Below are 10,841 nucleotides of genomic sequence, written 5' to 3' on the forward strand. Positions count from 1 at the left end.
TTTGAGAAGGCTAAATTGATCAAACATAGGCTATAGGCTATGATCAATTCACTGTCTGCCGCTGACTTAAAAAAAAACAAAAAAAACTTACATTTAACGAACAAAAAATACTCCAAATGTTTTTCTAAATTTACTTTATAAAAAAACGAAACGAAATATAATGACTTTTCTATTACATACAAAACTGAACTATTTTAATAGCTGAAACAGTAGTATAAGCTTTTTTTGGGAAAAGGGGAAAAAAGACGGGCTAGGGCCTATATTTGAGACCCGTGCAGGGCTTTAATCCACTTCATCCAACGCTGTTTTGTTCTCATCTGTGAGCATGCTCTTGATATATGTATTTTAGGTGTGTAAATGTATAATTGCCTTTTCATTATTTTTTCAGTTTTATTTAAATTTGTAGTTAAAACAACTAAAAATAAATGTATTTTAAAGTTTAGAATTAGACAGCCTTTGCACACAGGCTTACGCTGAAAACAACAAAATGGAATCTCAAGGTTGATCTAGGAAAATGTGTGCAAATGTATAGGGCCCCATTCCTATATTTTGCCTGGGGCCCCCAATTCACTAAATCCGCCCCTGGTTGGACATTATTGACACACAAATGAAACATCTTAATAATCCTAATAATATGCCCATAGTTGTAGAGACATTCATATGTTTAGTCTGATTGCGTCACAAATCACAAAATGTGACTTAAAACTGATTTATCCTCTTTGAAATGTAATTTACTTACGTGCTGTATTTCTTTCCCACGCTAGATGGCGATTAGGAGTAGTAGCATAGGCCTACTTTCTAATTTGAGTCCAGTCTGTTATGACAGGCCAGTCCACAATCAGAGTATTATTACCTAGATTTGCAGGTTTTGGTCCTGTGTGTCTCCAAATAACTTTTTGAGGCAGTTGGGCAAAAGCTGCAGCAATCTCATCATTGATTTCACTCAGAAGCTGACCAAAAACAGTTCCTAAAGTCATGATGATGACCCCATGCTCTCCTGAGCTCTGCACAAACTTCTCAAGTTCACCTGGAAGTGGCTTAGCTGGTTTGCACTGGAAGTTGCTCCCCCAGAATGACCTGCTTGTAGACAACATTTGGCACTGTGGGTCATGGAAACTCAAAAGTGAAATCATTTCTCATGAGCCAGATATCTGCATTCTGGAGGAGGGAGAAGAAATCAGCATTGGGGCCAAAATATTTCTGGGAGAACTTGTGATAATGATAACCAAAAAATTGTAGATTTTGATAGATAAAAATCATATAAACCAGTGATCCTCAAATCTGGCTCGCGAGATACACTTTCCTGCAGAGTTTAGCTCTACCCTAATCAAACACACCTGAGTTTGCTAATCAATGTCTTCAGGATCATTAGAAAATCACAGGTAGGTTTGTTTGATTATAGGGTTGGAGCTAAACTCTGCAGGAAAGTGGATCTCGCGAGCCAGATTTGAGGATCACTGATATAAACCATCACATTCATGACTCTTTGACTGAATGTCATTTTGTCGGTTAGTTGTAATGCTGATATAGGTATATATGAGAGAGGAGATGGAGCCACAAGAGTGACCTTCTCCATACATGGTCCAACGAACATTTAGCACAAGAGGGAGGCCAAGACAGTGTGCCAGTAACACTCCAGCTCCAAAAGCAGGATCCGTGAAAACAAGGTCATATTTACCATCTTCCAGTGAATTTATCAAGGTCTCATTTTCGAATATCATGGCTGTCATATTGCATACTTGTTGATGAACTTCTTAGAAACTGCTGAAAATCTCTTGTCCGATTTCTATTTCAGACCAAAATGATTTTCTGTGTCTCTTTATTTGCAATAACCGGGGAAGCAACGTCATCCAAAAGTCATTGTCAAATTCGCCAATGTCTACAGTAATGGAGGTGTAGTAAGGAGACTCCTCTTCAATATACCAGCTATTTAAGCCTCGGACCACAGTGATATTGTGACCTTTTGTATGTAACTCCACAATAAGGACTTTCATATTGATCCAGTGGCTTCCATCCGCAGGGACGACCAGAACTTTACCACAATAGGATCCTGATAGAGCAGATAACAGAACAAACAAACCGAAAAGGGTGGAATGATGCATCTTCATTGATTACCTTAAATGAAAAAGAATAATATCTATATTAATGTATTGTAGAATAAATGGTATTTCACAAATTACAATGATAAAGACAATCTGCATTACTGTCTAGAAATATAATGGAATTGAGTGTTAAATATAATGTTTCACCTCGATTTTCTACTACTCTATGGCCAAACAGTGCAAAATTGGACAGTTATTCAGGAATATTAAATAATATTAACTCATTCCTTGGCATCAAGAAATGCAGCTTCAATAATAAGGTTAGTTGTTATATCTGCAAATCACTGTAGTTTGCATCACTGACAGATTTTACGCAGTCACACTATGTACAAAAGTCAAGGTGTGATAACATACACATGATCAGATGCCTCTTTATTGTATTGTGCTTATATTACGTTGTCAGATAAGGCTTCAGCGATAGCTACACTGTAAAAAATGACCGTGAATTTAACGGTAAAAGAATGTAAAAATGCTACAGTAAAAACCTGTTAAATGGTTAACGGTAAATTCCCCTACTATATACGGTGAAAAACTGTATTGGACATTACATGTATTGGACATCAATTTTACGGTAGTATACCGTTTTTGGAAGTGAAAAATACCGTATAATTTACAGTGAATACCCGTAAATTGACATTCCCAGAATTCCCTGCGTTACATTTCAAATTTGATGTTTTTTTGTTGAAATAACTATGTTTCTTCTTAGTTTTTTCTTATCAGTTTTGTATATTAGGGTTGTGTGTTACACCTAATGTTGTTAAATGAATGTTTATTGCATTATTTCAGTTTCATGTGTGTTACCATGATGGTGTTTAGCGTTTGTGTGAATGACACTGTGCACCTTCTATATATGTTATTATTTAAAAGCTGCTTGTGATGGGCTTTGGCTCATAATGTGACTTTCTCATCACCACCTGCATTTGGTTGTTATCAGTATTACAAAGGTACAAAACAGATTTCAGTACTTTAATAGGTTGGTATATTAACATGATATCAGTTAATGAAATTACGGTATTTAACTGTAAATTTAAGTTAAAACCGTAAAACCTAAAACGTTGCTACCGTATTTTTTACGGTAAAATTCCGGCAACCACAGCTGCCGGTTTTTTACCGTAAATTTTACGGAATTTTTTTTACAGTGTAATACAGAAAGGTCATTCACAGTTCTGCTGACTCAATCATAACACAAAGATGAAATTAATTATAATGTAGGAGATAGATTTTAGCCCTTGTACTATCTGTGACTAATATTTGGCTATAGCAAGTCCTAATACTATGGATTGTTCTACACCAAAAGCAAATAATTTAAAATACTTAAAGATTCATGAAAGCCCATGCTGTCAGGAAATAATCAAACTAAAGGAAACATCACAAAAGACCTGATATTTCCAGCCAGTACTTCACTCACATTTTACTTTCTTTCTGATTAAAACCATACAAAAATATCTCATTATATAAGCAGTCACAAATGCAAATATCAAAAGTGTCGCCAATAAAGTCATAATAACATCTATAGAGTGGTACTCAATCCAGGACATTCTGAAAGACTGTGCTCGTAAATGAGTAGCTCCTCTGTTCCTCATGACAAACTCAATCCAGAAGACAGCACGATCAAGAGGTTTCATTGGCTGGTCATGGTGCAGCTTGGACAGTCTCTGCATGTTCTCCTTGTAAGATGGGTTATGCAACTCCTCCATTAATGCCTCTAGAAACACAGTACTGTCTAAAGTTGCAATATCTACAATTTTTGCTGTTCCTTTTGCTTGCATCCTGGAGAGATTGTCAGGTTGGTCAAAAGCTAAAGGAAGGCCCACAATAGGCACTCCATGGTAGATGGCTTCCTGAACCCCATTGGTGCCTCCATGTGCTACAAACAGTTTAGTTTGAGGATGTCCGAGCAGGTCATTCTGGGGGAGCCAGTCCACAATCAGAGTATTGTTACCAAGATTGGCAGGTTTTGGTCCTGTGTGTCTCCAAATAACCTTTTGAGGCAGTTGTGCAAAAGCTGCAGCAATCTCATTATTGATTTCACTCAGAAGCTGACCGAAAACTGTTCCTAAAGACATGATGATGACCCCATGCTCTCCTGAGCTCTGCACAAAATTCTCAAGTTCATCTGGAAGTGGCTTAGCTGGTTTGCACTGGAAGCCGCCCATGTAGACAACATTTGGCATTGTGGGTCGTGGAAACTCAAAAGTAAAATCATTTCTCATGAGCCAGATATCTGCATTCTGGAGGAGGGAGAAGAAATCAACATTGGGGCCAAAATACTTCTGGGAGAACTCTTGGTAAGGAGAACCAAAGTACTTGGAACTTTTATAAAGAATCATTATATATGTAAACACATTCATGACTCTCTGACTCAATGTCATCTTGTCGGTAAGCTGTAACCCTGTCACAGGTATATATGAGAGAGGAGATGGAGCAATATCAAAATGGGCTTCGCCGTACATAGTCCACCGGACATTAAACACAAGAGGAAGGCCAAGACGGTGTGCCAGTAACACTCCACCTCCAAAAGCAGGATCCGTAAGAACAAGATCATATGCAGTATCTTTCAGAAAATTCATCAAGGTCTCATTTTCAAACATGGCAGCTGTCATATTGCATATTTGCTGATGAAACTCCGTAAATTTCCTATAAACTTCATCAGCAAGTGCTATTTCATTCCAAAATGATCTACCTTGTCTCTGCATTTTAAGTAGGTGAGGGAGAAACTTATCCATGAAGTCATTGTCAAATTCACCAGTGTCTACAGTAATAGAAGTGTAGAGAGGAGACTGTTCCTTAATGTACCAGCTACTAGAACCTCGGACCACTGTGATATTGTGACCTCTTGCATGTAATTCCACAATAAGGATCTTCATATTGATCCAGTGGCTTCCATCCACAGGGACGACCAGAACTTTACCAGCATAAGAGCTTGACAGAGCAGATAACAGGATGAACAAACCAAGAAGGGTGGAGTGATACATCTTCATTGATGACCTTTGATGAGATAGAATATTACAGAGAATTAAAAGAGTACACAAATTTCACAAAATACAACAATAAATAAAATAATGTCCTGACATATCACGAAACTCATTGTTAAAAACAAAATACCTTCTATTTCAGGTTATTATCTCTAGGTTGTAAGGCAGAAGAAATAAAGTCATACACGATTGGAATGACCTGGGTGTGAGTAAATGATGACAGAATTTTTATTTTTGGGTGAACAAATCCTCAAAAACAATCAAAATACTCTCATACTGCATCAAAAATAAAGTTAGGTACTACCTCTGTAAGTGTTAGGGAATGCAGTTAGCATCAACAACAGATTTGTCCAAGTTTTACTACGTAGAAGAATCAGAGATTGTTAATATATGTGTATTTGTCAGCTTTCCTTTTACATGAATATTTATTGTAGTACTTGGACAGACAACAGCTTAACCAAAACTGATAAAGAGAAGCCTTTATTGTAGCAGGTCACAATACAATTATTTATTGAACATTAACAGCCAAAAATGCAGCTTCAAACAGTTGATACAAAATTACCAACAAATCAAAGGGAATACTGAATTGGCTTTGGATTGCACTTTCTGTCTCATGCTTTGGATTATTTTGATTATTATGTTTACATTTAGAATCAAGAGACATTAATAATAAAAAAAACCTTCAGATTTCCAGAAAAACACATGCTATCACAATCAGAAGTCGTGGATGCTATTTTTAGCCTGTGCATCACTCATGTTTTAATTTATTTTTGATACAAATTCTAAAAAGATATCTAATTACATACACAGTGGCAAAGAATAAAATGAAAAGTGTCGCCATTAAAGTCAAAATAACATCTATAGAGTGGTACTCAATCCAGGACATTCGGAAAGACTGTGCTCGTAAATGAGGAGCTCCTCTGTTCCTCATGACAAACTCAATCCAGAAGACAGCATGATCAAGAGGTTTCATTGGCTGGTCATGGTGCAGCTTGGACAGTCTCTGCATGTTCTGCTTGTAAGATGGGTTATGCAACACCTCCTTTAATGCCTCTAGAAACACAGTCCTGTCCAGAGTTGCAATATCTACAATTTTTGCTTTTTCTTTTGCTTGCATCCTGGAGAGATTATCAGGTTGGTCAAAAGCTAAAGGAAGGCCCACAATAGGCACTCCATGGTAGATGGCTTCCTGAACCCCATTGGTGCCTCCATGTGCTACAAAGAGTTTAGTTTTGAGGATGTCCGAGCAGGTCATTCTGGGGGAGCCAGTCCACAATTAGAGTATTATTACCAAGATTGGCAGGTTTTGGCCCTGTGTGTCTCCAAATAACCTTCTGAGGCAGTTGGGCAAAAGCTGCAGCAATCTCATTATTGATTTCACTCAGAAGCTGACCAAAAACAGTTCCTAAAGACATGATGATGACCCCATGCTCTCCTGAGCTCTGCACAAACTTCTCAAGTTTGGATTTGCACTGGAAGCTGCCCATGTAGACAACATTTGGCATTGTGGGTCGTGGAAACTCAAAAGTAAAATCATTTCTCATGAGCCAGATATCTGCATTCTGGAGGAGGGAGAAGAAATCAACATTGGGGCCAAAATACTTCTGGGAGAACTCTTGGTAAGGAGAACCAAAGTACTTGGAATGCTTATAAAAAAAACACCATATATGTCAACACGTTTCTTACTCTCTGACTGAATGTCATCTTGTCAGTAAGCTGTAGCCCTGTAACAGGAATATATGAGAGAGGAGATGGAGCTACAACAAAGTGACCTTCACCGTACATGGTCCAGCGGACATTAAACACAAGAGGGAGGCCAAGGCGGTGCGCCAGTAACACTCCAGCTCCAAAAGCAGGATCCGTAAGTACAATATCATGTGTAGCCTCTTTTAAGGAATTCATTAAGATCTAATTTTCAAACATTGTAGCTGTCATATTGCATATTTGCTGTTGAATTTATCTAAATCGGCTATAAAACTCTTCAGCAAGTGCCATTTCGTTCCAAAATGATCTTCCTTGTCTCTGGATCTGGAGTAAACGGGGGAGAAAGTTCACTATAAAGTCATCGTCATGCTTTCCAGTGTCTACAGTAATAGAAGTGTAGAGAGGAGACTGTTCCTCAATGTACCAGCTTCTAGAACCTCAAACCATTGTGATATTGTGACCTTTTGAATGTAACTCCACAATAAGGACCTTCATATTGATCCAGTGGCTTCCATCCGCAGGGACGACCAGAACTTTACCAGCGTTACATCCTGACAGAGCAGATAACAGGATGAACAAACCAAGAAGGGTGGAGTAATGCATTTTCATTCACAACCTTCAATAAGAAAGAATATAATCTGAATTAATATGGCATAGAGTGAATTATATTTCACAAAATTTCCATTTGTTTCTAATAATAGGATGGAATTACACATTCAGTCTGTAATATTTCAGTTAGATCTGTACAGATCTTAGACCGTTGTACAATTGGATCGCCTCTGTCTTTTGGATGTGCTCAACAGCAATGCCATTTGTAATATGATTACTGTTAGATGAAGCCAATTTAACATTACATTACAATCAATAATGGCATTATTTAGGTTTCTTATTGCAACTTTGCAGAAATCAGACTGGTACAATTTCTGTTTAAAAACAATTTAAAAAGACTGAGGACTTTTAAACTGCATGTAAACACAGTTAGTGACTCAATCATGAAGTCAGAGAAGTTCACCAAGCTTTCGGTTATAAATATTTACCTCTACTGAGGCTACCAACCATAAATGCAGTTCCAAACAGTCATTACAAAATTCAGTAAATTCCTGATAATTAATTTGCTGTGAATTATAATTGTAATTTCGCTGAAAAGTTGTTTTACGAATCCAGCAAGAATATTTTTAACAATGAACTCCCACAATAGTCATTTCTATCATGCACATTTAACCTTCTTTTTGAATAAAACTCTAAAAAGATATCGAATCACATATATAAACAAAAATGCAAATATGAAAAGTGCTGCAGTTAAAGTCAAAATAACATCTATAGAGTGGTACTCAATCCAAGACATTCTGAATGACTGTGTTCGTAAATGAGGAGCTCCTCTGTTTCTCATGACAAACTCAATCCAGAAGACAGCACGATCAAGAGGTTTCATTGGTTGGTCGTGGTGCAGCTTGGACAGTCTCTGCATGTTCTCCTTGTAGGATGGGTTATGCAAAACCTCCTTTAATGCCTCAAGAAACACAGTCCTGTCCAAAGTTGCAATATCTACAATTTTTGCTGTTCCCTTCGCTTCCATTCTGAAGAGATTGTCAGGCTGATCAAAAACTAAAGGTACACCCAAAATGGGCACTCCATGGTAGATGGCTTCCTGAACTCCATTGGTTCCTCCATGTGCTACAAATGCTTTAATCTGGGGATGTCCAAGCAGGTCATTCTGGGGGAGCCAGTCTACAAGTAAAGTGTTGTTACCAAGGGTCATAGGTCGAGGACCTGTATATCTCCAAATCACTTTTTGAGGAAGCTGAGCAAAAGCTGCTGCTATGTCATTGGTGACATCTTGTGGAAGCTGAGCAACAAGGGTGCCTAAAGACATGACAATGACTCCATGCTTTCCTGAGCTCTGCACAAATTCCTCAAGATCAGTTGGAAGTGGCTTGGCGGGTTTACACTGGAAGCCACCCATATAGACGATATTGGGCATTGTGGGTCGTGGAAACTCAAAGGTAAAGTCATTTCTCATAAGCCAGATATCTGCATCTTGGAAAAGGGAGAAATAATTAACACTGGGGCCAAAATGTTTGAGACAGAAAGGAGTATAGATGGGGTCAGTGACGACTGCAATCTGGAATCGGGTAAACAAGTAAGTCAAAACATTTTTGACACGTTGGAGAAATGACATCTTGTCTGTTAACTCTGCTCCTGGGACAGGAACATAAGACAGAAGGGAAGGAGCAAGGGCGAAATGTCCCTCTCCCTGAATGGTCCACCGAACATTGAAAACCAAAGGAATATTAAACTTGTAAGCTAGGATTGCACCACCTCCGGAAGCTGGGTCTGCTAGCACCACATCATACTTAGTGTCTTGGATTGATTTCATAATTTCCTTGTCCTCTAACATTCTCTCTATCATCTGCATCATATCTTCATGCATGCTTTTAAACTTCTTGATGATTTCATACTCCAGCTGAAGGCGGTTCCAAATAGAAGACCCTTCTCTTCTAATCTTCAAGAGACGGCCAATCAATAAACCAAAAAACTCCTCATCAAATCCTCCTGTGTTTGGAATGGTGATGGAATTGTAGAAGGGAGACTCCTCCTTGATATACCAACTGTTGGAGGCTCTAATCACAGTCACCTTGTGACCTCTGCTATGCAGTTCCTCGATCAGGGCCTTCATGTTGACCCAGTGACTTCCGTCTAGTGGAAACACCAGCACTTTACCGCCATCTATTCCAGATAATATGCATAACAGCGACAACAAACCGAGAGGTGCTGAATGGAGCATCTTCGTACACAACCTTTAAAAACAAAACAAAAGATGTCAGTGAATAGTTATATAAGAATTAAAGGGGTCAGGAACTGAGAAGTCAACATTCCCTTGATCCTTTGACATATAAGAGGTCATTGTACTATAATAACATCTGGTAAATTTCAGAACACAAAACGTTCTCGTTAGTCTAAAAACAGCTTATATTGAAGCCAATCTGCCAAAACGACAGGTTGTGGAATGTGCCCTTCTATGAGGTAATAGTGTGGCTAAACGCAGCCTCTGCAGAAAATCAATGCAGCTTCTACATCGCTGCCCGTTTAGCCCCGCCCACCGACTCGCACATGTAGTGTAAATAACGAGAGGCAAACGCACAGATCTACGCAGAAACCAAACAATAAAGATGCGCCAAAAACGACGGACAGATCGTTAAGGGCTAGTCTTTGGTAATACAGTACATCGGGCAGGACATCCAAACGCTCGCCTATCATTCATCGACCTCAAATATGGCTTATCATCTGAAATGTGTAAGAATTAACAACTTTACATGGCCGCTCAATCTAACGTTAACCTAGAAAAATGTGCGCTGTTCAGGTGTCTGTGTTGAGTGTAGAAGCTCGCTCACTGCAGGACAGATGGAGGCGCCGGAGTGCTCACTTGCTCTTAAAATAGGCTACTCTGTCATTTTTGTTCATACAGATAAAAGTAATACATAGGACTCTACATTTATTTGTGTGCACTCACAATAACAACAAAACAGCTTTCCCTGTCAAACTAATAAAAAAATCAAAATATCAGGTCGGGTCGGGAAATGTTGAGACTGTCGAGTTCCGACGTCCCTCCGCGTCTCCGCAGCACAGCAGTGTAGCACACATTGATCGGCACATGCGCATCAGGCAGAGAGCCGCAGAAGTGAAGCCCTCCCTCCCTTTCCAGTTGTGTTTGTCTCGGAGTGGAGGTGAGTGGTGAAGAACAAAAGACTAAAGCTTAGACTAAAAGCTACCCGTGCCTCGAATTTACAGCTAATTACCCAAAAGACAAAAAGCAATTAATTTGTCTTGCTAACATCCATGACTCATGAGAGCTACATGATTCAGTTCACTGTATGATTCAGTTTATTAAAATGCATTTAGAATGATCACAAAATTCAAGATATGGGGGCAGAAATGTATATATTTATATCATTTCATATAGTTGAAATGACGTTTTTTCCACCAAAAAGCAGCATGATTACAAATGTGATATTGATTTTATACAGCAGTTCAATAAACAAGAATTTAATATTAAGATACT

The 10,841-nt window shown here is 38.6% G+C and overlaps 1 protein-coding gene and 3 pseudogenes across 3 annotated transcripts in view; all 4 read right to left on the minus strand.

Moving 5' to 3' along the window:
* The window catches only part of LOC107661494 (UDP-glucuronosyltransferase 2A3-like), a 2,714-nt pseudogene extending 612 nt beyond the window's left edge, over positions 1-2,102 (minus strand).
* A 1,147-nt stretch (positions 2,103-3,249) lies between these two features.
* LOC107661441 (UDP-glucuronosyltransferase 2A3 pseudogene) overlaps positions 3,250-10,841 on the minus strand; it is a 10,984-nt pseudogene continuing 3,392 nt past the window's right edge.
* On the minus strand, positions 5,343-7,917 carry LOC107661442 (UDP-glucuronosyltransferase 2A3 pseudogene; annotated as a pseudogene).
* Positions 7,946-10,841, minus strand: part of LOC107661440 (UDP-glucuronosyltransferase 2B20-like) — a 6,288-nt gene continuing 3,392 nt past the window's right edge. For all 3 annotated transcript variants that reach the window (XM_016451023.1, XM_016451022.1, XM_016451021.1), the window contains one exon: positions 7,946-9,579. In XM_016451023.1, coding sequence (XP_016306509.1) covers positions 7,989-9,566 — 1,578 coding nt within the window. In that variant the 5' untranslated portion in view covers positions 9,567-9,579 and the 3' untranslated portion in view covers positions 7,946-7,988. The remainder of the gene's footprint in view (positions 9,580-10,841) is intronic.

Source organism: Sinocyclocheilus anshuiensis, unplaced genomic scaffold, assembly GCF_001515605.1.
Source record: "Sinocyclocheilus anshuiensis isolate Anshui unplaced genomic scaffold, SAMN03320099.WGS_v1.1 scaffold491, whole genome shotgun sequence".
Taxonomy (NCBI): Eukaryota; Metazoa; Chordata; class Actinopteri; order Cypriniformes; family Cyprinidae; genus Sinocyclocheilus; species Sinocyclocheilus anshuiensis.